This window comes from Scophthalmus maximus, chromosome 16 (genome assembly GCF_022379125.1).
Source record: "Scophthalmus maximus strain ysfricsl-2021 chromosome 16, ASM2237912v1, whole genome shotgun sequence".
Classification (NCBI taxonomy): Eukaryota; Metazoa; Chordata; class Actinopteri; order Pleuronectiformes; family Scophthalmidae; genus Scophthalmus; species Scophthalmus maximus.
The window spans coordinates 11972957-12000906 of NC_061530.1; the positions used below are offsets into that span (position 1 = coordinate 11972957).

Below are 27950 nucleotides of genomic sequence, written 5' to 3' on the forward strand. Positions count from 1 at the left end.
GGTTTTGTTTTTTTACAGTAGATCTTTGAACCTTAACTGACTAGATCATTTCACTTTGAAATATTGACCTCGTGCTCACCAGAGAACAAATTTCGAGGGTCACAGAAGTTATTGGGATCGTCTGGGCACCGCGAATGTCTGTGTAAAATTTCAATGGCGATTCATCCACTTGTTGTTGAAATATATTTCAGTCAAAAATGACTATGCTACTATTCCAGCTTCTCAGATGTGATAATTAGCTTCTTTTATTTTACCCTTGTCTTACATTTGAGTTAGTTGAATATCTTTGTGTCGAGCTGTTAGTCAGTCAAAGAATCAGTAAATGGAAAAAAAATAACCTGCAGACTAACCAATATTGAAAGTAATCATTAGTTAAAGCAATTTTTACAGCACAACAATCACAATGGTAATGTTATTTGTTTGGAAATTGTTTGGAGGTAATTACAGTAAAAGTAACAATGGCCTAATAAATCTGTGTTTATTATTGCATACACACTAAATTAAAGGGGCTATATATAGTTTCTAAATAATGATTAATGTCACAATGTTGTAAAAAATTATCTTGTTAAAGTGGGAATTTCCAAAGCTCACAAAGGGGAAGAAAAAATACGTCAAACAAAAAGTCAATTAGCAGAAATCACGGCATCTGACAACAGCAAACTCCTCCTCACCAGTATCGAACCTTCTGACAGCTGAAGGTAGTTCTGTTTGTACTCTGCTAATTTAACTGAGTTTGCAGCACGGCTCAGAGAAGGGGGATCACTATATCAGACAGAGGCATATCCAGCTGCGGTAAGTGGGTCAGGGATTATCCTGCTGGGTCACATAAACACTGAGGCTGTGAGTCAGCTTGGCAGCGTTTGAATGCATTGTGATCACGCTGTCAGTTTGCTTAGGAACCACAGGCATAATGAGATACAGTAAACTGACCAGTGGCGATGCTGTGCTGTTAATTCGCAGAGAGAACCAGGCCTGGGACATAATCATTATGAGAGTGAATTAATACTGACGTGGATTGTTGTGGGAAAAGATAAAAATAAAATTATATATTTATATATCCATTTCAGTTCCTGGCCTCTCGTATTTTGCAAGTTTGAGTTATAGTAAAAGTACAGGTGTTGATAACAGTAAAATGGCTTTGCCCTATCCAAGTGTTCCCCCTCGGATATGACATCAACAGCAACGTGTTATACAACCATTATTTTATTTCATTATTTGCACTCGGTTACGTAAATGGACTCTGATGGTTTTACTGTGTAAAAGAAGGGTTTTTTTCATCACATTTGTTTGACTAACATGCTTCAGCTGTTTTCAAGCATAATTTACATTGGTTATTTCTCTACGGGCAAAAAATGTATTATTAATGAAATCTGTAAACAGTGAATAATCTATCTATCTATCTATCTATCTATCTGTCTATCTATCATCCATCCATCCATCCAGCCAGCCATCCATCTATCTATCTATCTATCTATCTATCTATCTATCTATCTATCTATCTATCTATCTATCTATCTATCTATCTATCTATCTATCTATCTATCTATCTATCTATCTATCTATCTATCTATCTATCTATCTATCTATCTATCTATCTATCTATCTATCTATCTGTCTATCTATCATCCATCCATCCATCCATCCAGCCAGCCATCCATCTATCTATCTATCTATCTATCTATCTATCTATCTATCTATCTATCTATCTATCTATCTATCTATCTATCTATCTATCTATCTATCTATCTATCTATCTATCTATCTATCTATCCATCTATCTATCTATCTATCTATCTATCTATCTATCTATCTTTCTGTCTATCTATCTATCTATCTATCTATCTATCTATCTATCTATCTGTCTATCTATCATCCATCCATCCATCTATCTATCTATCTATCTATCTATCTATCTATCTATCTATCTATCTATCTATCTATCTATCTATCTATCTATCTATCTATCTTTCTGTCTATCTATCTATCTATCTATCTATCTATCTATCTATCTATCTATCTATCTATCTATCTATCTATCTATCTATCTATCCATCTATCCATCTATCCATCTATCTATCTATCTATCTATCTATCTATCTATCTATCTATCCATCTATCCATCTATCCATCTATCTATCTATCTGTCTATCTATCTATCTATCTATCTATCTATCTATCTATCTATCTATCTATCTATCTATCTATCTTTTGAATCCTACTTATCCATCTACTCATTAAAACAAACCTGAAAAGCTGAAAAGCCTCTCAGTAAATGTACAGGTCTCACATGGCAAGTTGGTTGTTACTGAAAAACCTTATTTGCTGACGTAGTGCGCCGCTAGCAGCTCTCGTCGTTATCCATAATGTGTTTTCCAAATCAACGTTAATGCTGGTGCCGGTCCCTGCAGATGGTCTGGGTTTAAAAAAAATATTTGTGGTTTAACAGAAATCTGCTAAATCCTAGCATAATCCTCCCTGAGCAAAAATTAACTACTTTTATTATTTCAATGGTTCTATTAATATCTGTTTATTATAGAGGATTCTTTTTTTTTACTGTAATGTATGGTTTTTCATTCCGATGAGTTATTTGAGATGTTGCGTCCTCTGACACTGATGTCTATTTCCCTTTAATTGAACTTCTTTATCACTGGGTGGTCATCTCTGCATGGACAACTCAGCGTTTGTTGTCCTCAAGTGTCCCTTCTAATTTCCCTCTGTTATCTCAGTTTGGGTCACAACATCAGCAGATCAGTCCTCTTTCCCGCAGCTTCATAAAATGTATAAGATTAGATCTTTTTTTCCCCCAATTTGCAAAGACTCATTATATATATATAATGTCTTCTCAGTCTGAGCACAACTTGGTAGGTCCTTGTTTGTCGACTCTGTGAATGGCTGCTGGACAGGGTTACTAAAGACATTCTTATAAATCTCTTCACATTATATTTGACTTGCTTTAAGTTTGTCCTATTACTACATAGCAAACATTAGCATTGACGGCTATTTACTTATCAATCGAGCAGACACGTTGCCTATTTTAATGCAAATATGCAAGTAATATGTCATAACTTGCATATATGTCAAATCAGACAATAATGCCACAGAAGACCATCACAGAGAAAACACGGGAGTCAGCGGATTCTTCCGCCTCGGGCATTGAGGCCGAGACAGGAAGTCATAACCAGGCCTGCATAGCCTAATTGTAAACCCGCTGATACTGACAGCACAGGACAAGTGTCACGCTCTGCAGAGCCGTCGCAGTGAGGCATGAGTCAACCTCTGCAAGCATCTGGTGAAGAAGACGACGGAGGGACTGAATGTCCCTGACGGCTTCTGCTCAGACAAGGACGACATCAAGTCGGGATGCAAGGCCGTGGTGAAAGAGCTGCAGGAAAAGGGCTGCCAGCCTTTTACATTCGATTTTGAACGAAGTCTGCAGCAATAGACCATCTTCTTAGATTTACAGGATCCGTAGACCACAGACACCCGAGCACAGGGAGGAACAAACAGTGACTAAGATGAAACAGTAGCGGCCTTCTCTAATTTCATGAAGAGCTTCTATCCCACTCAGGACACCCGAGGAAATGCACAATAATCAGAAACCGTACAGCTGCAGTGAGGGTCCAGTGTTTTTCTGACTCCTCTTATTCAATTCAAAATCTTAACTGAGCCTCTGTCCTAACATGATGACTCTGCTGGCGAGTCAGAGAGGTCAGCTCGTTGCGAGCCTCAGAGCATGACGATCTATCCGCGCACGCTCAGGAAGGATGTTCACCTAAAAAACATCCTCATGTCCTGATCCTGACCTCTGACCTTCCTTTCAAATGGTACAAGTGAGAAGTTCAATAGAGCTCGCTGAAATAAATACTCCAGGATGGTGATGAGAAAAGCATAAACATCTTGACACCAAACTTCATCCAACATCAGATTCGTCACAAACTGCAGTAGGTAAGTAAGTAACCGAAAACTACAATTCAGTTTCTGAGCCACTGAATCAATAAGACATCTGTCCTGTCAGGTTCTGTGGAACATCAGGTGATCAAAGTGTCTAATCAAACTCAAATACAAGAAGAGGGAATAAGTGTCACATAGACGTTTTAATTTGTCATCTTCAGTTATGGTGTCCAGGTGGGGTGTTGGCTAATTGCTTTGTGACTTAAATTGAGTTTCAGGAAATTCATTTTATACATATTTTTCTATTTCCGACATATTTTTGAATAGGACCTCCACATTAGTCCAGTTTTTGAAATTGCACTAGCTAAACTTTTGTTTAAGGAAAATTCAAACCCCATTAGTTCTACGATTGTTATAAATGCGAAACAGTAAATGCTATAAATTCCTTGATATATGTATACATTTTCAAAATTCAGTGTTGAGTAGCGATTCAATTTCATGATTGTAATCATCACAGCTACTATTGGCGTCCGTATGATTGTTTGAGTTATTGTTGAGACTTATAGATTTTGTTCTTTTTTTATACAAAAGCAAGAGACTTGTATTTCTATTTGTATATTTGTGTTCAACATACTTGATTTTCTTTCACCTGAGCCTCTGTGCTCCCAGGACTCGCCCCCTGAATCGCTTCTGCTCTCAACAGTCAAGAGAAGAGGCTGCAGTGTCAGATCTTAAACACTAGGTGGCAGCGTTGGCTTTACTTGACCGCCTCTGGGTTCGACACTGTTTATATACAGTCTATGGTTCTACACCAACGTTTGAGATTCAAGGACAACACTGTGGAACTGTGGAGAAATGTAATAAGAATTCAGGAATGCACGCAATAAATCAATATGAATGTTTTATGAAAAAAAAGCAACCATGCACACTTCCAAGTTCCAACAGACAAACATCCAGACGTCACAATATCTATTTACATATGAACAACACTGGTATTTTCAGCATGCCTCTTTTACCACGAGAGCGTGTACGAATAAAACCTGCAGTCCATAGTGAAGCAGCAGCGATGGAGAGTTATCAGACAACACTGTGCTCTTTCCACCGTCCATATATGTTATTCAGATAGAGTAACTCACAGCCATGCACAGCTCTGCACTAAACAGTCCGCTCGGAAACGTTCCTGTTAATAACACCCACCATCCTCGTCCTCGCAGATAAAGTGACTGTAAAGCAAAAGTAGGTAAACATCAGTGTGTCATCAATAAGAAACATCAAACAACATTTTTTTTTTTTTTTAAATGAATAAAACAAAACAAAAATAAACTTTAGTTCATCAGACCAACACACCTCAGGACAACTGAGAACAAGACAATGGTGAACAGTTCACCCTGCGTCAGAGTCTGGCACACATTTGTCCTGTAGTTTGCTCCATCAACACCAAACATGCAAAATGACTGACACGAACCGTCAACATGGAAGAACCAATTATCGCATTGGGTTGTCCAATCTGCCGGCATTCCAACGGCAACCGGATCAATAGATACAAAACATCTGACAGCATTAAGATCACTTGGAAATCTTCGGAAGCATTTGGCAAAAACATTATTGCAAGGGAGAGAGTTTGTGCGCCGTGAATCAGGGTCACAATGTTGTCGTCTTAATGTCGGCTGTTAATAAGAACAACAGGCCAAATTTAACAGGAGCAAGCAAACCTGACACCAGGGACGACATGAGAGTGGAACTGCGGGATGATTCAACTTTCCTCCTCATTTTTGCCTGCACGATTTAAATTTTCCTCTTTTCATTGGAATCTGACCAGCTTGGTGCAGTGCGGGGGAACATTTCTATGAGCACAAAATGCACAATAGCGACATGGATCCCCATGAATATGATTATGAAAATTCTCACACTCATATCTTTGCGGTCAGGCTGGTTTCCCAGTTTTGAATCACCAGGTCTATTAGGTGGATTAGATTATTGATCTCTGAATGGGACCTCTTTGAGAATGTTGCACTATGAATTATGAACTCATTTATGACACAAAGTAAGTAGGATATGAATCTGTCACAGTCATGCAAGAAATCCTCAGGGCATGCGATGAAACGTCTCTTATCCCGTGTCGCCAGGTCTTCTCTCCTGTGCCAGTGCGGTGGACGAGGCTCAGTTCATTCCTGCGCTGTGGATCCAGGCAGCTCATTGGTCAACGTGTGCCAGCGCTCCACCTTCGTGCCCTTGTTTTTCAGACAGTCTATCCAGTGCTGCAGGGTCTCTCCCTGCGAGTGACACCCCAAGCACACACCCCCTGAAAAAACATCATCAGTCATTTTAAACACAGAGGACAATGCACATTGGATAAATGGACAGAAACATGTATTATTGTTTGATATAAAAAATGTCTGTAGCTTTAACCGACACCTTTTAATCCTCTGAATTGTTGTTATTATGCTTTTCTGTTGTCTATTATTAGCAGCAATTGGATATTTTGTTGTCTTTTTCCCCCTAATAGTTTGTGTGGTTATTTATAGACTAAAATCGTTTCCATTACTTCTCCAAACGAGGGTCAAATTATTAAAAGCGTGTTGGTACAGACCTGAGTTTTGTTGAAAAGATTGACACCTTTAAAAATCTGTTTGATAGTTTGATAGTTTGTCTCATCAAAATGGATCCAGGATAAAAGTAACTGAGTTAAACTCATTGGACGTTGATCAATAATAGTCCAAACTGGATTAGTTTTAAGAGGAAAAGGTGGAAAATGAACAAAGTTAAATCAGATTACACCTTTTGTGATCACTGACTGAGTATTCTCTTTCAATAAAACTTCACCAGGTCTGGTGATTCTCTCCAGTAGCATCAGGTGGGCTTCGGGCTGAGTGCCATGAGCAGGGAGGGGAAATCTGAAAGTGCTGAGGGACAGTTTTGTAAATGAAGACTTCACCTTTTCCTACTGAAAGAAAGAACGACTTGAAGACGTTCCAGAAGAAGTAGAAGATGAAATGTAAGGCTCTGTGTGGCATTATACATAATTTTTATTATTTTATTCATTTTTAAATGACAAGGCTAACTGCACTCGTTGTACTTGGGCCTTTTTAAATTATTAAATCATTTTGAATGAGAGATTCATTTCAACGGCAACTAAATCAATTGGTTGAAAAGTTGGTTTGAATTCCGGAAAAAGGAAGATTTTCTTTGGTTGACTGCAGCTCTGGAAATAACCGACTCCCACGCATAGAACAAGTTTAGAATGAAGCTCATTTTCATAAATATCCCTGACACCCTTTTGGCCACTAAACCCTGCAAATTACACACAGTGCTGCACTCCGATGATAGTTCGTAATGGAGGACATCTTTAAATATCCTCGACATCTGCCATGGGTACAATGCTATGAAACTCCTCGGGAGGTAGCCAGCCAGCCAATCAGTGATCCAATTTTTCTTCTTTTCTTTTTTGCGGCTGCCAGCGTGTTTCTGGTGTCAACTCACCTATGAAGTCATTGGACTTCCCCAGGTCGTAGTCCCACACTGTGACCTCCAGCGTCTTGGTGGCCAGCTCAGAGAAGGAGATTTCATAGAAAAATTCCTGGGTGGAGACAGAGAGGTTAGGGGGGAAGTGGGCAAGTGGAGAGGTCAGGGGATCACACCTAACACACACACACACATTGCTCTTCTTGTCTAAACCTCTAAAATACTCCCTAATGAGGCAGCAGATAATAATATGCAAACTGTAATTGGCTGTCTCACAGAACCTTGGTATGCAGCACGGTGTCTCTGAGGACGATATACTTTAAGTGTAAATGAGCTGTCTCTTCACATTTAACCGTTGCAAATGCGCTTCTCACTGCCACAGTTCTACACATGCACACATAATACAAACAGGAATAGCTACCTCATTAAACTCTGGGTTGAGAGTTTTCTTTATGACCGCTGTTTTGTGCTTGGACTTCTTGTGAACATCGGGCTTGAGGTACCTGAGACGGCGGAATGTGTATGAGTCTCGACACTGTCATTCAAAAGTCACAGTGCTGCTGAAAGGCTTTGTCAAAAAAAAAAGAAAGAATCATAATTTGCGGTATACCACCATTACATGTATATGTCATTACATCAGCAGTAGTAAAGCTAAAAAACGTAACGTACTAAAGTGTAAAACATCACCTCTACAGTATGTTTAACAGACTTAATTATTGGCTATTCAAAGTTAGTTTTCAAAGCTACCTACCAGCTGTGTACTGGTTGTAGCTTCGTAATGAGCTGACAGACAGTAGTGTCAATATCCTTGTTTGACTCTCAGCAGAAAAGAAACGAATCATATTTCCCAAAATGCAATAATATTCATTCATTCCTTAACCGACAGAGCGCAGATTGAAAGAAAGCTGCAGCATCCCTTTGCGAGCTGTCATTAAATTCTCTGGATATTTCTGAGCCAGCGTGGCAAAAATTCTCTATTCACATTTGCTTTCCGCCCACCACCCACAGCTTGGAGAGCGTATGTTCCCACACGCGCTCAGACACAACAAAGCATCCGAGAGAAAGCCGCCGCCAAAGGGCAAAGATGCGAGCACGCATTTGAAATGAAACAAGGTGCATGATGTATCACTGTGGACGTGTGAGGGATGTATGCGTAGGTTCCCTGTACGTAAGGAAGGAGGGAGAGTGACAGGACAGGAGAAGGGAGATGTGTGTAGGGAGGCGAGGCGAGCATGGTGGCATGCCAATCTTTATGCGTGTGTGTGTACGTGTGTGTGTGTGTGTGATAGGAGGCAGTGTCTTCTTCATTCCAGAAACAACCTCAAAGCCAGAACCATTACTCAAGAGAAACACACACCGAAGAAGAAGTGCGATTTTTAGAGCTCATCTGTGTAGTTTCTGTCAGGGTGCATCATTCAACCCAGGGACCTTCCTGCCCTCTCTGACACACACACACACACACACACACACACACACACACACACACACACACAAACACACACACTACTATTTTTCTTTGATCAGTGAGTAATGAAACTTGCACTACAATAACACCAGACTCTGATTTTCTAGATCTTGCATCTACAGTATGGCCATAACATCATATTACACCACTGCCTTTCAGTCCAGTTGGAAGGCTGTCAACACACACACAAACACACACACACACACACACACACACACACACACACACAAACACACACACACACACACACACACACACACACACACACACAACACACACAAACACACACACACACACACACACACACACACACACACACACACACACACACACACGAGCAAGCAGTCGTCATTATCTTGATGGACGAGTGACATATTTCACAACGGCTTCCTCTTGTGTGAAAGCCGCTCTCATCTGTCACCATTACCTAATGCAGGGTTAACTCAAGTCGTATATCATTCATGAGAGGTGACAAGAGGTGATTCATGGGGTCAACACGAGCCTACGGCCGGTCGAGAACACACACGGATATTAAAGTGGGGACGGAGACTGGTGCTGGACAGGTCATGTGGGGAATGTTTCTGAAATGAGGATTGTAAATGGACAACCCATCAGTCTAAGCTGTGTGCATTGTGTTTTCGTCATTTCAAATGTGTCCATGATTAAGAGTTGCTGCTTAAATATTTGATTTTCATCAAGGCACAAACATTGTCCCACTTCATTTGCATGTAAATCCCCATGGATTTCAGTCAGTGGTCGTTCTTACGTTTTAACGTAGGGGTCTGAAAAGCCGTTGACGTCCATGGCTGCCAGGTGGGCACAGCGTTTGACGCCCACACACAGCCCCCCTCGGGCCCTCTCCTTGGCCTCGCCCTTCACATCGCCATCACTGGCCGGGGGGAGGTACTGCAGGCAGAGCAGCAGACGGCCTCTTTCCTCCAGACTCCTCTGCTGCTCCGTCTCCCACTGAAGAAGGGAGCGGTTGTAGACAGATAGAAAGATAAAAAAATGAATTGGTGACTTCAGGGTGAAGGATGCTTCATATACTGAAAATTACACATCAAAGGCTTGTGCCATGACCTGCTGATGAAGAGAATCCTCACTGCACATCCTATAACATCATATAGCAGCGGTATACAACAGCTACAATAAACTCAACGTACACTTCCTGCCCAGCACCAGATGACAGACCCACAGTGAGCTTCAGCCCGGTGAACATATATGGAGCAGATAGCAGCTAAAGACCTGGATGTGTCCCTCACGAATTATTGGAGGGTGAAAATCGAACTTGTGAACGAAAACACAACTTCAAATGAATGCTAATGTTGCCCCGTGTCTGTTCAATGTGCAAATATACAGTCATAGTGCTAACACGCTCGCAATATCAATGCTCTTTTTACAGGAGCCAAGAAAAAGAAGAAAAAAATCAATTGATGTAGGTTTAAAGCCACAATGAAAAATAATCCATTGAAACACACGGAGCATATTTCCCCCCAGAAGCAGAGCAAATAATGAAACGAGCTGAATTTTTGGTGAAGGGCTACTTCTGTCACATCAAGTATGGTGATGAATGTTAAAACATTAAAACAGTAGTTGAATTCTGTTTGCACCTTACGCACATTTCCAGCTGACACCCACCATGTTCTTAAGACCTGAACAGATGATTTGCCAGTGACGGTTCCTGCCACCACCAAAGAGATTGAACATTTATACGTCGCTATTATTTCATTCGTAACTGACTGTCAGCTCACCAGGCTAATACGATGTTTTGGCTTTGCTCTTTTTCTAATCGCATTTGCTTATCTACTAGCAAAACACAACGACCAACAAGTAAGGAGAGAAATTACAGTCAGAAAGTTAAATTAAATTGCGGTGTGAATTCTGGCTGCTGAAAGGCCGACGCCCAACTAGATTGCTGGCTTGAATTTGGATGAAAAAGCTGAAGGACTGCGAAGAGTATAGGAAAAGTGGGAATTGGGTAGTTAATGTTTAATTACTAGAAGGATCGGGCAATTTTTGGTAAGTATGAAGTTATGAAAAAAATGAATCCAATGTCCTATTTGAGCCGAACGTTTTGATGTTTAAATTAAGTTTCTAGGTTGAATAATGTTGAAGGAGAAGAGGGACAAAAAACAGACTTGATTCATTTCGTGGAATAAAATGTGTTTTGAATGCTTCCAGCATTCACACAGATAATTAACCTGGACCTGGTCCAACTCTGTAGATTTATGCTCCATTCAAAACTGTGTTATCGCTGAACATGTGGGCAGTAATACAAGTGAAAAGGAGTCATCGAGTCATTATAAAAGGACTCAGCAATGTTCATTATACAGCAATATCTATAATTTAAAGGTTGTAAACATTAGCCGCCGTATGCTGCAGGTCATACAGGCTGTAGCTGTAAAAGCCCCTGAGTGTTTTGGATCGAGCGAGTGGGAATTTTATCCGTTTAGAAATTCTACTCTTTATTTGTAAAAAGAAAAAAACGTGTCTCTTCTTCTTTCGAGAGTAAGATGGTCTTGCTTTGACTTCCTCGATGTGTCTCATTACCGTTCCGTCTCTTATGAACACACTCACACTGACTTTCGTCTAACATTCGAGCACATCTGCCACAGCTCAGAGACAGACCCGACAATCACTGTCATCGGGAACACAACAGGAGCGCGGCCGGTCTGAACTGAAGCAGCGGCCTTTAAGTCACAGTAATGCACTTTGTCACTACTGGCCCGAGTATTTTCTATGGACAACATCAAACTGCTCCCAAAGCATTCGACAACAAGCGGAACAACAGAGTAGATTCAAAGTGACAGATGAAAGAACGCGAGGAAAACCAGCAACAGAAGGGTGAAGAAAGGGGAAGACGATGTTCCACAGGATCGTGACTCATCCTCATGGCCCACGGCACCAATATATGTATGTTATTTATAGGTGAAACACACATTTGCTATTTCAGGATTTCCACCACTGCAGGTGCATGATCTTTTAACCTGGCTATCTGTCTTGTATCGCCACAAAAAAAAAGGGTAAGAGGCTTCGTTTTATTGCGTACAATGTATTTTTATATAAAAATGAGTTCCATCACTCCTGGGCTATATATTTTTTTTTTTTTACTAAATGCCTCTCTTCTCCTCTGGATCTCTTCATCTCTCATTAAGTCTTATCTTCAGGCGAAAGGTGGATGCAGCGAAGGCAATCAATATGCCACACACTGCTGCATGCTCCTCCGTCCCTGCTTCTAATTGTCTCAACAGCTTGCCCCCTTCCTTTTCCCATTCCTCTCTGTCCCGTCTTCCTCCTCTATTTTTGTCTCTTCTTTCTTTTCTTTGGGAATCATCATTGCTTCCAACAGCCAGTCCGCCATCTGTCATCAACGAGTAGGAGACTTTAACTACTCGCAATTAGTGAGGACAATTTGTACCAGGTATCTGGTAATAAAACAGCGCTGACCTTCACAGATCGATGGAGAGCAACTGTTTCGGCGTGTGGAAATAAGCAGGCACCAGTGTGGCGCCGGCCACACACAGCTACACTCCACGCAGTGAAAGATGAATGGGAACGCGATGGATTCGTAGGTTGGTTTTGCGAGGCGAGAGAACAGGCAAGATTATCAGCAGACACATGAAACAACCTTGGATATGCTGGGAAACACAGAGGCATGAGCTGTTTTTACTTCAGCTAAAGGACAACACTGGTCCTTTGTAGATATGTGATGAGAGGATTGGCTCTAAAATCAATCCTTGTGCCCGAAAAAAAATTGAAATGAAAGAGGTTGAAACAGCTCAGAGATCGGATTGTTCATTTAAGGTTATTTATATTTTGTAATGAGTGAAATACAGATTCACCATCATTCCTCTTACGAATGAGAGGTTTCATACACAATGAATTCATATGGAATTAAAAAGGAAACCTTTGATGAACTCAATACAGTAGCAGTTTTGCTGCTACAATCTTATTTGGTTTGCTGTGAAAAAATAGCCTGTAGTTAGTAATGTTAGCTGAAGGTTATTGATGATCAGGGTTTCGTTTTTTTTTGTGAAAAGATAAATAAAAAATTTGAAGTGATAAAGAAATACAATCAAATATTAGAGGACAAAGACAATTCAAAAGGTTAATGACAAATAGATTTGTTAAGTGAGGCATACAGCAACATTACATAATAACATTCTGTAGAAATGAACAACAATCCACTTCGCCTGCTACTGTAAACTTTTACTTCACTCTGTTTCAAGAGCGAGGACTTTAACTCCACTACATATTCTGTTTGCCTTGACAGATTTTGCTTATTTTGAGAAAACAAGGTGTTTAAGTTTATCATTGTATCCAGAAATGTCTTCTCCAGGTTGGAATTTTTTTTTTTCAGATTAAATTGACAAACAATGTTAGGTCAACTTTGCTCCACCTCGACAGCAAAAGGATTTTAATGCATCCAGCAGCAATTTGTGGTTATTAATTTTCCTGTGAAACATAATCAAATAGTAATTATCCAGTGTAACCACAGGTTGATTTGAAATGTACTGCACTTAATTACGTGACAACAATAAATTAATGCTGGCTTGGCTCAAGTGACTCGTGTGAGTCGAAAAAAATAGATTTTCATGTCTCCCGGAAATTAATGGAAATGCTGATTAAAATGGTTTGCAACATGTTCAGCTGTGATGCCAAGTACTCACAATTTGTGATAAATGCTTTAACCTTAATGGCACACATGTTTACTTGCGAGTTAAAATTCAACATAAGATTCAACAAGAGGGTAAATAGGTGTGAATATTTTCATCATCAATTAATCTGCAGATTTTTTCCCCCCTGATTGCTGATTAACTTGTTTTTTTTTAAAGACTATGTCAAATAAAAACCGAAAAAAGCACCAAATTTGCTGCACATATCTTAATTCTTGAGATTGAATTTAATTGAATTAATCAATTAATCTCCAACATGATTTGTAACTAGTTAAATGTAAAAAAAATAAAAAATTAGAACCAGTGGTGCATTTGAAACTAAAAGGAAGAAAGACAAAGATATATACCGTTTTTAGAATTAATTTGTATACTAACTTTAGATTACTAACGTTTTTACTCTCATCCTCTGAGGATGATGCTTGACATACTGGACAGGGCGAATAACCCTAAAAGCCAGGTGTGGTCCTTTAAGACATGTGGACTGCAAGAGGAATGACAGACAAGAGGATGGTCATGTCGACCAGAACAGATAGAGGAGTTCTGCGTTCACCTCTCTCAGGTAACAGGAGATTCCTCTCAGGGCTGTGCTCATCGCAGTCGGTGACGGCAGCTGCAGGAGGAGAGAGCAAAAAAAAAGATAAAGATAAGTAATAAGGGATGAGACTGACAGGACAGAGAAGATGTACAGGCAGTTGAGAGGAGGAAACGACCAAGAGGAAAGGAGAGATGTATTGTGTCGACGCCGAGGCTTCTTTGAAATATTGCGGGTAGGACACATCGTCTGGTTCGCAGGATGACAGAGGAGCTTAAGCGTTTGATCGCAGAGTGGCCACTGGCCCCCGAGGGCCAATTTAATACCAACAGCCCTTTTCCAACTCATAAAGAACAAAACCCCAGCACCTCCCGCCTCTTTTCACACACATGCCCCCCGCTCACCAGCGCTTTTATTTTTTAATCCATTTGTTTCTCATCTCCCTCACCTGCTCTCTATCTGTATTGATGCTCCACCCCCCCCCCCCCCCCCACCTCTCTCTCTCCTCTCGCTCTTTCTCCTCACCTTTTATTTCTCCAGACTCTTTGTAGCCTTTTCCCATGTGTGACCTGGTTGACATTAAACCCAAAGAAAAAGCTATTTGCTGGCTGTAATAATAGATATAATACCCTGTCTTCTGTTTATCTTATATTTTTAATCCTGAGGAGGCAATAATCATCTCAGTTATCTCAGTAGGCCAATATCACCATCTCATATTGGCTTAAAGGGGCAATAAGCCCTTTTGGAGAAAGCTTGTTTCTCTCTTTGCAGTTGTTGTTGATCATTTTACTGCACTGGCTGAGCCGCGAACCCGCAGCCTCGGCTATGGGAGGCCGACGCGCTGACCACCAGGCCAAAAGCCTTGAGGAGCAGCATTGTTCGATAGCACGTCTCTTAAGGTGTCAGAGAGTGATGTTCATAAACTGTACACACAGTGTTGTGTGGTGCAGTCCGCACCACACAATGGGGGTTTTCAATTTACAGAGCCAGGGCTGTGGCAAAAAATGCTTTTTTTTAAAGCGCACACACAGAACCGACAGCTAGCGGACCGTGAGGAAATATTCGCTTGTTGTCCTGAGACCAACATTTTGTAAAGGGTTACGATTGTTCTCTGTGGCGACATGGCAAACATTGATTGGCTGAGGCGGTTGTTGTCCCAGGAACCTCATACAGATGGGTGGTCTCAGGACAACAGCCACATGGCAAAATCAGGACGTGCCACTGTGGCAACGGTTTGGTGAAGCCTCTTTCCTCTTCCATCGTGCTGTGAAGTGAGGCCCTTAGGGAAATGTTCTTTTTCTCCAAGTTTGTTTTGGAAGAACAGGCCTGCACAGACCCTTGGCCTCAACCACAAAGCGTGAAATGTTGGATGAATTTTAACAGCGACTGAGAGCCACACTTCATCGCACATCAACAAACACTAATGCTCTTTCGGCTGAAATAGGTGCAAATCCCTGCGGCCAGATCCCCAAATCTTGTGGAGTGAAGGTTGTTCTGGATTAATGCCCTTGGTTTAGAAATCACATATGGGTGTAAAGTAGTGTCCATGCGATTTAACTTCATTGCTACTGTCATCCTTCATAACAGAGTGTATCAATGAATTGTAAAATGTAAAAGTTTTTTCTCACAACATTAATAAACCCTTGCTTGTTTTTTATGAAGCTTAACAAAAATGGACTATTTATTTGCTTAGTCCATCTTAAGACATTTTCAGCACCGTTTCTAACGATTCGTCAGAGACTCTACAGACACGTTTTATATATTATGGGACCCAAGTGTGTGGTCATCATTGGAGTGGATTGGTATATCTACTAAATATTGACATTTTAACACCTCCCCGTTGGCACGCAAACAATTTCCTGCGCTGCCTTTGTCTTTTCCCTCCTCGCATCTTTGTTCTACTTTAGAAGATGGCGAGGTGAGTCAGACAGTCATAATATATTGAATATTACCGTTCCTTACAGTCATTTATCTCTCTCACACACATTCATTTTTCATCCGGCCCTCCTTTTATTCTTTATTTCCTATCCTTCTCTTTATTCTTCCGCCCCCCCATCGCTTCTTCTCACAGGAGGTGGATGCTCCAGACAGATGTTAAAGTGTTTGGTCTGGTCAGGCTTCACCCTGCGCAGGGCCACCCGCGACTCCCCAATGAACTCATTATGTGTCAGCTTGTCTTCGTCGCACACGGACACCCTGGGAGCGAGATACATATTGAGGACGGGAATGAAAGATAGCAAGAGACAAAGATGGGGAGGGAGGGATACGTGAATAGAAAAAAAGCAAGGCAGAGTCATGTGGCATGTTCAAAGTAGACAGCCAAGGAGTTCTTTTCTTTGAGGGGTAGTAAAACAAAATCACACTTTATGACTCATTACATCATTGAGCAAAGGAAATTGTTGACAGAAACCTGACCTGAATTAAAGAGCACCAAGTCAGAGAAGTACAATTTTTCTTCCTATGGAAATTCACATATAGAGTGAAAGTGGATCTGCAAGGTTAAGTCAATTATGCACTCGTAAACTCTTCCACGGGCCCTAATGTCACCCGGAATGGATAAGTGGGTGGGAGCAGCAGAGAAGAGTGAAATCCAAAAGCTGCCGAGCAAAGGATGGAGTGACGTGGGTGAGAGGTACAGATAAAAATGTTTGAATTTATGTAAATCCTTGTGTGTGAGTGTGTAAGTGTGTGTGTGTGTGTGTGTGTGTGTGTGTGTGTCATTATTGCGTGCAAATGTGCACGTCTATAGGCAGAAGTGAAGCATCGATATGCTACGGGCTAGCTGAAATCCACTGTGATTGCTTTTTTCTGTCTTTTATGTAAATGTGAGTGAAAGACACGCAATGAGGGGAAAAATTAAGAATGCAGTCTGCAGTCTGCCTCTTCATTTGCTGTTTTATTCAACTTCTAACTGAAATCATGACCAAAGGAATGAAGCCCCACAGTTTTTGGTCTCAGTAATATGACATTGCATTGCAGAAAAGTGAAAGGTACAAGGGGCCAGTTGTGTGGGGACACCAGATGTGGGTTAACATCCCCAGAGGTAATTTCTAGTCTGGTAGCTTATTAGCCAAAAGGAGACCTGAACTCTTCAGAATGGAATAGCAGCAAAAATGGAAAAGATTGGACATGGAAGACAGAAAAAAAAAAATCCTGAATACCAGGAGGCAAAAAAGGTGAGAGCAGAGGAGAATAGAGAGAAATGAAGTCGCTCAGCACTGAGAGGAGAAAGATGGGTAATAGACGTGTAAAGGACATGTTTGATCAAGAGGGCTTTAGTGTGGAGTACTTAGTGATGGTACGGTGGGTCAAACAGTGCAATTACACTCTTTACTGTCACTATGACAACTCACTTTCCTCCATCAAAATGCTTAACTCATGTCAGTAGAGAAGGGGGTGATTAATTCAGACCACACTCAATGTCAGACATGTATATAAAAGTGTCTGCTGGTACTAAAAATATACGCTGGCCCTGAAGTGCAAATCACGACTGCGAATGGGAAAACTTGACGGTAAGCCACAAAGCCTGACAGCAGATCACAAAACACAACAGAGGCACGCAATTGTGATTTGTTCTTGTGTTGTGTTTTCTTATTTATTGTTGCATTTTTTAAATATTTGCTGTTGTGTATTGTGATTTGCCGTTGCGTCTTCCCATTTGTTGTTGTGATATGCACTTCAGGGCCACCGTACCAGGCTCAAGAGTCAAGGTTAAGACTTTACTTCTCCTGCAAACAAGTGCATGAAACCTCATATTCACTGGTATTAGTGAATTCATTAGTAAAGTAATGAATAAAAAGTAAGATATGATTCCAATTGGAATCTTGGTCAAAACTATGAGATAATAAGTCAAATGCATGAGAGAATAGGTCACATGTCACATGCGCGGGAACATATTTTCGCTGAGGGGTGCACAGACTTTTGATTTATTTGTCAAAAATAATTAGTTAAACCAAAATAAGGTAATCATTTTAAACTAAGATTCTAAATCTAATATATTTCTAATCTTAGAACTTTAAGTTGCACTTCATCACATCCTTAACAATGACTCAGAAGATCAGTAGTAATCACTTGATCTCATGACTTACTATGATTTATCTCTCTTCAAGTATCAACATTCATAATTTATATTATTCTTTTCTTGGCAGAAATGGGCTTCCATGACCTCTGGTCCTTATTATATGAAAACAAATTGGTCATTGGCATATAGACACTTGTAAATTATATATTAAGACATAAAAAACATGATGGAATATATAAATCATTACTTCCTGTCAATATGAGGGAATATGAATATGTAATTGCAACTGCTCTAAAATGGTCCTTCAAAGGTCAGATTTTTTTTTTTTACAATTTCCCTTTCGTCAATTCCAGAAAATAGACTGCAGTTTATTGTTTGCTGCAGCAGGTTTGAAGTTGGAGAAGTAAACACAATATGTCGCTGTTCCTCCAGATTTGAAAACAAGCAATTTTATTCTTTTTCCAAATAAATATGTGTCTGTCTCGTGGTTGCATTGAGTTATGGTCAAATTAAACTGCTGTTGGTGGATAAATTGGAAAAACCCTAGATTTATTTCTATACTGGTTGTGTGGAAAATCTAAATTCAAATGGAAGTCTAGAAAACAAAACCCCTTTCCTTTCAATGTGATGGGCAGACACCAAGTTCTTACAGTTGAAATGGTTGAAATATATTAAACCATTTTGGGATTGATTAATCTCAATAAAGATTTATGTAGATGTTAAGATGTGCTCTCACCCAGTCCCCTAAAAATGAATTGGTGGACAAGTTGTCACACCGTGGACCACATCAACCTGATTCCATGTCTCAATAGGTCAAACTTTCTGTGTCCTGACGTTTAAACGCCTCTGCTGGAGTGGCATAGGCCAGTGCCAGGGCCAGTTTCTCTAATTTCCCCCGAGAGATCAACAGTCGATCCTATTTAAATCCCTCGTCCACGTGTGCTGTGGCAAAGTTTTAGTCACGGGCAGAGAAAAATCACAGCTTTCGTCACCTCTGGAGGGGGTCAATGAAATTAAAAACAACCCGCGGTGCTTAGTCTGCCCCCAATCTGTCACTGCAACTTGGAAAAAGAGAAGGACATGGAGACAGACAGAAAGAAAGGAAAAAGAAAGGGGGATGGTTCAGAAGAAGTGATGGGAGAGGTTTTCTGATCCTAGTGGACAGGATTAATGTGTGGACACGGAGGAACGAAGGTGAGGTGGATCAAAGGATCGGCAGAGACAGAAGGAGAGAGGGAACATAGCGAGAGGATAAAGGCCTAGTGAGCAAATATGTGATTGAGATAGGCGATAAGAATTCCTTTGTAAGCAGGAGTTAGCTTTGTGATGGGGAAGAAAGAAGAGAGAGGCAGGAAGTCAGAAGGACCGAAATAGCGAGCCTTCTGCAGCAAACATTTACCGGAGCGTCTTGCGGTACATGTCTTCCTCTGTGATGCCACAGTAGGTGAGCGTCTCGTTCCACACGGGGTTCAGCGTGTTGCGAACAGTCTTGGTTTTCAGTTTATTGGCCTGTGCATCGCAGCAGAGAGGAGAGGAAAACAAGAATATAACTCAAAGCCTTTTCCAAGAGCTGCAAACATCAAGCAGCCTCAAAGCAGCTTCTTACTGGCAACAAAGTCTGAGCTCCGTGCTCACATTTTCATAATGCAACTCTAAAATTATACCATGACTAAAGAGTGCACAGAAAACTCCTGAGCAATGGTTTTTCACGGAGTTCTTTTTCAACCCAAACAAAGTTCTGTGAATAAAATCCGACCTTGCAAGCCCCTGGCAGAAGGTGCAGCTTGACGTAAGGATCTGCCAAACCGTTGAAATCCATCGGTTTCAGACCCTTATGGACACAGACAGAGAAGACGTTAGATGTCTTCGGCACAGACATTTTCATGTGGCAGATATCTACAGACTACAAGTGAGCGACGCAGTTTACCCTTAATGTAAAACATTAAAGATGAAAACTTCTGCAATACATACATCTTTAGTTAAATGCTAGTCTAAGCGTGCGGACACACTCACAATGACAAATCGTAAGATGCTGATTGTTTGCATGTACAATGTTTGCCGTGGTCACTGTCTTATTTTAAATGTGTTACCATGCAAACATTTTTTCTAATTAGCACTAGACACAGAATACAATAGCTGTTGAGACATTTCATGAATAAATCAAAAATGTCAGACTCGTGGTGGCACTGAGGATACGACCCATATGGTTGTATTTTAGAGGACAGTATTTACCTTTGCTCTCAGGACTGTGCAGTGCAGGGAGCTGGTGGCTCTCTCATACAGAAGATCAAACTCGAGAGTCCCCAGGGCGGCTGGAAGGCAGATGAAAAAAAAGGCAAACACAAGAAACATGTGTACCAGAAAACACTGGTAGTTGCTCTTGTCCTCATGCACACCAGCCAATGTCTAGCACTCCCTCAATGCTGTGACAATCAAACACACCCTTCTAAAACACATTTGTGTTAGTTTAAAAGGGACAGTTCAACAGTGTGAGAAATGTTTTGATTGATTGAATAAGGAAATACAATAGCGATAAAGACAAAATTTAAACAGTAGCTATCAGTTGAACTAGCAAAGTCAATGGTCATCAGCTAAACAATGAGAAGCCCACTGTTTCAAATGTTACTGTTGGGCTACATCCGCCACCACTGTCCCTGTGAACACCACATGTGCCGTGCGAGACCAGAGAGCATGAGGCGTCGCAACAATAACTAACTCTGTTCCGAGGCACTCGAAGCTGTTTCTCCAGAATTCACATCAGCGTTGAGGTAACTCCCAATTGTTTGGCTCAATCAGCTCCAGTGAAACCAGGTCATTGCTTTCAGGTGACTCACTGTTATCGTCGCTGTCACAGCTGTCAATCTCGATGGAGGTGTCCATGCTGCTCATGGCTGATAGCGAGCCCCCTCCGCCCGCTACCCCTGGTAACAGCGGGGACAACAGGCCGCTGCTCCCGCCACCCCCTCCCCCTCCAACGGCGCCTCCACCTTGACCCGCGCTGCCAGGGCTGAGCGAGGCCGGAGCCGCCATGTGATTTGGCGAAAGCGGCTCGGAGAAGGAAGAGGTGGGCGAGAGGCGAGGGAAGTAAGCGGAGATTTGGCGGATGGGGCGGATGGGCCCCGGGCAGACGTCGATGGCCATGTGCTCCTGGATGGAGATGCCTAAACGTTTTCCTTTTCGCACAGTCATAGGGCTAGAGGGAAAGAGACAGAGCAGGAGGGAGAATAGGAGAAAGAGTCCAAAAATTGCACATCCTTTCAGCAATACAACAACTTTTGAGGGGATTCAGCTGAAGCAAGGGGTGAGTGAAGACACTGATCGAATTACCCTTCACCAGCTTAGTAAGATGGCTCATGATAAATAGGCTCTTTTTGTGCATCTGGCCATCCCGAGCCGTTTGCCACATGTAATCCTGTATCTCTCACATAACTCTCTTGTCTTTTTCTTCACTTAAGTTGTCACAATAAAGCCACCCCCCCCCCCCCCCCCCCCCCTTAACTCCAATAAAAGAACCTTAAAATAAGACCTGGTGACAGGTGGCTTTTATCTTAAACTGTTCTCACGCTGAAAACGTCTCCGACATAAGTAGAACTCTTTCAGAAAGAAAGACATTACTCATATGACAATGAGAAAATACATAAGAGGAAGTGCACACATTTGCATTTCAATGGAATACATCTGAGCCTATCAGGGTGGATAACAGGTAATGGACAATAGGGGTCTCCCCTGAATCCTAATCATCCTTGATGAAAGTGCTGCGTGTGAGCCGCCGAGGCACACATGTTAATCTGAAGTGCTTAACAATCCTCCATAGACAGACAGGTAATTATGGGACGAGGTCTTGAGGGTGGATCAAACTTCACTGTGCTCCGATAGGGAGAAGAGTCCTGATGATTATATAAAAGTTGTGGCAGCACGCAGCGCAGTTGACCACGAGGCTGATGTGTCTGCTCTCTTCCCAAAATAAACAAGAGGGGGGTGGATTACAAATTCCTCACAGCTTTTGTTGTCCAAAGCCAGCAGGCCTTGAGGGGGCGTTCTGTTCTCAATACTGAACAAATCCCCCCAGACTACCTTCTGCTATCGCTGCGTCGATCGATTGAAACCGAGAGGTGAATATTAGCCCTCCCCCCGTGTTGTCTGTTGGCCTCACGTCTGTGAAGTTTGGGAAATAATTTAAGAAGTGGTTCAGGACAGTGGTCGCCCCACAAAAGAACCCCCGCAAGTAAGTGGACAACGTAAGTCATTTTTTTGTATATTTCTTTCTATATTCTTCTGTCCACTTTGCTGCTGTAATGCCCAAATTTCCCCATTGTGGGACGAATAAAGGTATATCTTATCTTATCTTATCTTAAGAACGTTTTATTGACGATAACAATCATCTGAGGAGCGGACGAACTCAAACCTGCATCAATGTTGAACGAACAGTTCAAAGTACATTCGTTGGCTCTCTTGCTGAGAATAAGATGACATGAACTAACACCATCACATCACTCAACTCTTGAGTCTGTACGGCAAATATGAAGCGACAGCCAGCGGCTGATCGTCTCAGTGTTAATTCTAGAAACAGCTGGACACAGCTAGCCTGGCTCTGTTCAAAGCTAGAAAAACTCTCAAATTAAGAAAGTTATAACCTGCTTTAAAACCTGAATGTGTCATTTTTTAACGAGGAGACATAATGTGTTCAATTTGTGAAATTTAGAGCTGATTTTGTTACCTTTGGACAAAGCCAGGATACAATTAGAATATGGACGTGAGAGTGGTGCCAATCTTTTCATCTAACTCTCAGAGCGTATTCATCAAAATATAGAATTATTCCTTAAATATTCCTACAGGTTGTAGGTGCTCAAGAGCTCTAGCTGGGAACTTGTCATTTTCCTGTTTTGCGGGGTCAAAACCACTCAATTAATTTCAGGCCCTTCAGTCCAAAAGGTCTCAGGAGGAAGTCACTATGACCAATGGTGCCCAGGCAGAAAGTGGCACTGAAATTTTTGCCTCTAACTGTTGACCTTCAGCAGAATCACAGGCAGCGTGAGGGTCATTTGTCATGTGTGGTCCAGTGTCTCTGCTGTGAGAACAGTGGGTGGCGCACACCACAGCTCATCCAGCTTTCCTCTGGCAGGAGATGAAACAGACCCCTGAAACACGCTGCAGTGTGCCCGTCTGCAAACTTCATCAACTCACTTGACTGAAGTGACAATGACAGAATGTTGGCTCTGCAGTGGAAAGAGATGGACACGGAGATTACAGAGGTCATTTGCCCCTTGGTAACCAGTAGCAGGCCATTTTGGTACCACAAAGGACCACCGTGGCACAATTAATGACTTCTGAAGCAAAGAAGCTGTTGAATTACGTAAGTAGCGCAGAGATAAACTTCAGGACAGGATTCTGTGATTCTATTGAAAGCAGTTGGGTTTTTTTTTCGATTAAAGGCATCGATTTATGTAGAGAGAAGATAAACCGGTTGTTATCACATCCACAGTATATCATTTTAATCCGCAACAACAATAAAACAACACCGAAGCGCCCGCGGAAGGAAATCATTTTCAGTTTCGACGGAGATTGAGAGATAAGGAGAAGGTGAAAACAAGTTAATGAAACTCTCTGTCATGGTGATGATTATGACTGTATTGATTGAAAGTTTAATCACCATGGATGAGTAGATAATAACGATTGTCTTCATGAGTATTACATGATCAAAGATCCCTCTCTCTCACTAACACACACACACAAACAGACACACACACACACACACACACACACACACACACACACACAGTCACAAACAAATAAATATGACAATACATTCACACAAGCAAACATACACAGATGCACTTCCATCAGATCATTAATTCATGTCTCTACACACACCATGCAGACTTGTGGGTGTCTGTTGATATAATGTGCGCAGTCAGTCGCCTCCCAGTCCTGGCAGATGTGGCCGTAAGCCCCTGGCTGCCCGAGCGCGAGCAGCAGCAGCAGCACACACACACACAACCGGGAGGCCTGGTGGCTCGGGGGGAAGCAGAAGCTCACGGGGAGCTGGTGATTGATCGCTCTCATGCTGCCAGCTGGAATATCTCTCTCATCTTCTCTTTTCATCATCATCTGTTGTGCTGAGGGGTGTGGCAGGGCACACTCAAAAATGATAAGGAATAGATTTCACCCTCGCACTTTATACAGGTTCGTATGCGCTGACGCTCGTGTACATACGGGGCCGTCGGCCTCGGAGCACACGGGTGAACTACTTTATGTAATTCCTTCAAGCCATACAGCATAAAGGTCCAACTTGTACACAGCCCTGTGGCTGTTAGTTATGCAACCGCATACAGTACAGTGTATCATGCATGGCCATCTTATTTGTGAGGTTACATAGGTTTTCCAGTGGGAGGAATGCAGCTGCCAGAAGCTTGCAGTCATGGAATGTGTTTGTGCCTCCCCTCTTCCTCTTTTAGCTCCTTCACTTTACATTAGAGTCATATCACAGGCATGGGGGCTCGCTCCCTCAACCCCCCACCTCCTCTGCCTTCTCATCTCCACCTTTCTAAAGCACCTCTTCTCCTCCTCCTCCCCTCTTCATCATTCCCATTGTCTCCCCGTCGGTCTCTCTCAGACACCATCATTCCACCTGTAGGTATGCGAGGATCTTTCTCTCCCTCTCTCTCTCTGCCGGTTTTCCTCCTCTTCTTCTTCTCTTGTGTCCTACATACAATGGGCCCCTGCGGCGGGTTCCGTTCACCTTTAAATAACAAGCTGCTGGCTGGAAGGCAGATGGTATAGTACAGTGCTGCGAACTGTAGCCACTCATTAGAGCTTGATAGTCACAGCACAGAGCTAACCACAGTGACAGTGAGCCCTTGTCAATTAGAGCCAAGTTATTTTCAGGCTGCCAAGGATGAGTAAACTTCAGTGTGTGTGTGTGTGTGTGTGTGCATACGTGCTTGCGTGCATGCCTGTGTGTCATGTGTCGCTGTGTGCTGAAATGTGTGACTAAAGTGAAGGATCAGGTAAGAAGATACAAATAGAGACTGCCACATGTTGCACCTGCCTGCTGCCATGTGTGAGAGTGATGCAGAATAAATTTGTCCGTCTGGTTTTTACTGCATCAGTTTTTTATTCTTAATGCAGAGTCAACAGGAGAAAAACACACACACACACACACACACACACACACGCACACACACACACCCACACACACGCACGCACGCACGCACGCACGCACGCATGAACCTAAGAGACAGACAAGTGAAGTGAGAATGTCATGAAAGAGACTGAGGGTGTGAAAAAAGGAAATAAAACATATGTAAAAAAACCTAATTATTTACAGTGTATTTAATGCAGGGGCATGAAAAGAAAATACACATTAATTTCCAACCTTGGCAGCAGATTCAACCTGTGTGCATCTCAAAGAATTAAATCTGGACTTACCTCAGTGATAGCGCAAGTGTGAAACTCCTCATAAAAAAAGAGGGGATTCCAGTGCGGAGAGGAGAGGGAGACTAACAGGTGGCGAAGAGAGGAGCAGAGAGTAGGGAGTAGAGGGAGAGAGATGGAGAGAGAGAGAGAAAGAGAGAGAGAGGGGGGGGGGGGGACTGAGCCAACTCTAGGTTTATCATTAAAAATTAAATGCACGAATAGTTCAAGTTGAGATGAAAATGGGGCGCAGAGAGGGGAGAGAGGAGAGCAGCATACTGGAGGAGGGAGAGGAGGATAGTGGGAGTGAAAAGGAAGACAGAGAAAGGAAGACAGAGGAAGGGAGAGGGAGAGGGGGAGAGAGAGAGACAGAGAGAGAGAGAGAGAGGCAACAGGGAGTTATTCTTTGACAGTCAGTTGTGCATGTGAGTGTTTCTCCTCACTCCCTCCTGCATCCCCCCACCGTCACCACACACACAACCATTCGCACATGTTTTTGTCACTTGCGTCAAATCCCTGAACGCTTAAAGCAGCTTTAAAAAGAGAGAGCTGATGATGTGTTCTTAATCAATGTAACCAAATTCCCATAAAAATAACCAAACATTTTTTTCCCGCCCTACAAACAAGTATTGCCTGACACCGAAAGATCCAATATTTACACTAATGGAATCAAATTTGACTCATTTAAACGGAATTACAACCTGATTGTTTGGATCTGGCTTCACTGACTAATAAACCGAAACAAAATACATAACAGTATTTCAAGTAAGCTATTTAAATAGTGTGACTATGAGGCTAGAGGCCGCAGCAATAACGCGTGAACACCAAATTCTTTATTCATATAACGGAAAGATTTAATGTGCCTGCCGCTGGCTGAATGAAGCATTCGACCTCTTTTTTTATCCGAAATTGTAGCAAGGAGGAGTTCATGCTAAACTAAGCCAATGATCTCCTTTTCACAAAAATTCCCAACATTTTGAAATGTTATCCGTTATTCTAATCTTCACCCAAATCTAAAGTTCTAAATGGATTCTTCATTGGTAAATCTTGGGTGGGCTCAAGTCCCCAAATGACACATCAGTCCCCATAATGTGACTATGTGACGTCAGTCCCCATATAGTTTCTGATACAAGTGTACACACTCACAAAGAGCATCTCTCCAGGCTTTGTGTATAGTTTAAGGGGCGAAGTATAAGACATCCAATTAAATCTCTCCATCTTTCTATCCATGTTACTTCCAAACTCATACACAGGGTATGGATATTGTGTAACTGTGTAACTGTCTTTCTCTCTCAAGACACACACACACACACACACAAGCACACAGTCTCTCCAGTCTAAGTTCTCCTTCCATATAATTAAGCTAATGATTCTTGAGTCAGTGAGAGACAAGGGGAAACATGCTACTTCCCCTCGTGTCTACTGAAGAGACAAAATTGGCATTCTCACTGTCTCCCTGCCTCTTGTTATCTGACTTGTCCTTGTCTTTTTTCGCTTCTTTCTTTCAATTTCAAGTCCACGTTCTCTGAAACTCTCTGTCTGTAAAGAAAAAGGTGACGACAACACAGCGCAGGCTGTTGAATAGACTTACTGCTGCTTTTTTTGTGTTATCTTCAAAAATTGCTTGACGTCTTTGTTCAGTGTGGTTCCTCATGCCCCTCCCCTTTCTTATCTCAAGCCTCCTCTCTTTCTCTCTGTCACACACAAACGCGCACACACAAACGCGCGCACACACACACACACACACACGCAGGCACATGCATATACACACGTTCGCCCTCCTCATGTATGTTCTGGTTCCATTAAATTGATGCCATGGCACAGACATGCATGAATGCATTAACACGGGAACATAATGCACACAACCCTCCAGAGAAGGATGGCTCCCACTCCTTCATGCAAACACACACACACACACACACACACACACACACACACACACACACACACACACACACACACACACACACACACACACACACACACACACACACACACACACACACACACACACACACACACACACACACACACACACACACACACACACACACACATGCACACACTGTAATTTAGAGTTACCACTCTGCCAATTCCGTCAAAAGACCCCACAATCCTTATATCACCTTTTTGGGGCTTTATTCCACTTCTCTCCCTTGGCCCTCCTCCTCCTCCCCCCTCATATCTCCACTCTCCTGCTGCCTGTTTATGAGAACTGAAAATCTCCTCATTATAAATGCATAGCCGTAACATGCTCTCTCCACACCAATTATGTCGGGGATGGGTGCTAGTGCTTCAGTGAAAACAGCTGACCAAAATGTCCACAATGGCTCTGAGAGGAACAAATGACATCAGCGATCCAGTTGGCCTCGTTGCACATGGATGACTAACACTGACAGGAACAGTGCTCCAACCAATTTTGAAACGGGACGAGGATGCTGTATGATGTTATCATCGGTTTCATACACATTTCATACATGCTCCAATTTC

General features: G+C 42.1%; 1 protein-coding gene across 2 annotated transcripts in view; it reads right to left on the minus strand.

Moving 5' to 3' along the window:
- Positions 1–4779: 4779 nt before the first annotated feature.
- The window catches only part of LOC118287659 (double C2-like domain-containing protein alpha), a 33435-nt gene continuing 10264 nt past the window's right edge, over positions 4780–27950 (minus strand). The window contains exons 1-11 of one of the 2 annotated variants that reach the window (XM_035613073.2): positions 25476–25772; positions 20882–21240; positions 20280–20359; positions 19804–19878; positions 19447–19556; positions 16096–16222; positions 14045–14104; positions 9585–9784; positions 7775–7856; positions 7372–7468; positions 4780–6193 (exon numbers count right to left, since the gene is read on the minus strand). In XM_035613073.2, the coding sequence (XP_035468966.1) occupies positions 6057–6193; positions 7372–7468; positions 7775–7856; positions 9585–9784; positions 14045–14104; positions 16096–16222; positions 19447–19556; positions 19804–19878; positions 20280–20359; positions 20882–21240; positions 25476–25507 (1359 nt within the window). In that variant the 5' untranslated portion in view covers positions 25508–25772 and the 3' untranslated portion in view covers positions 4780–6056. Of the gene's footprint in view, positions 6194–7371; positions 7469–7774; positions 7857–9584; positions 9785–14044; positions 14105–16095; positions 16223–19446; positions 19557–19803; positions 19879–20279; positions 20360–20881; positions 21241–25475; positions 25773–27950 lie in introns of those variants that run through there. The other variant, XM_035613074.2, reaches the window with a different exon arrangement.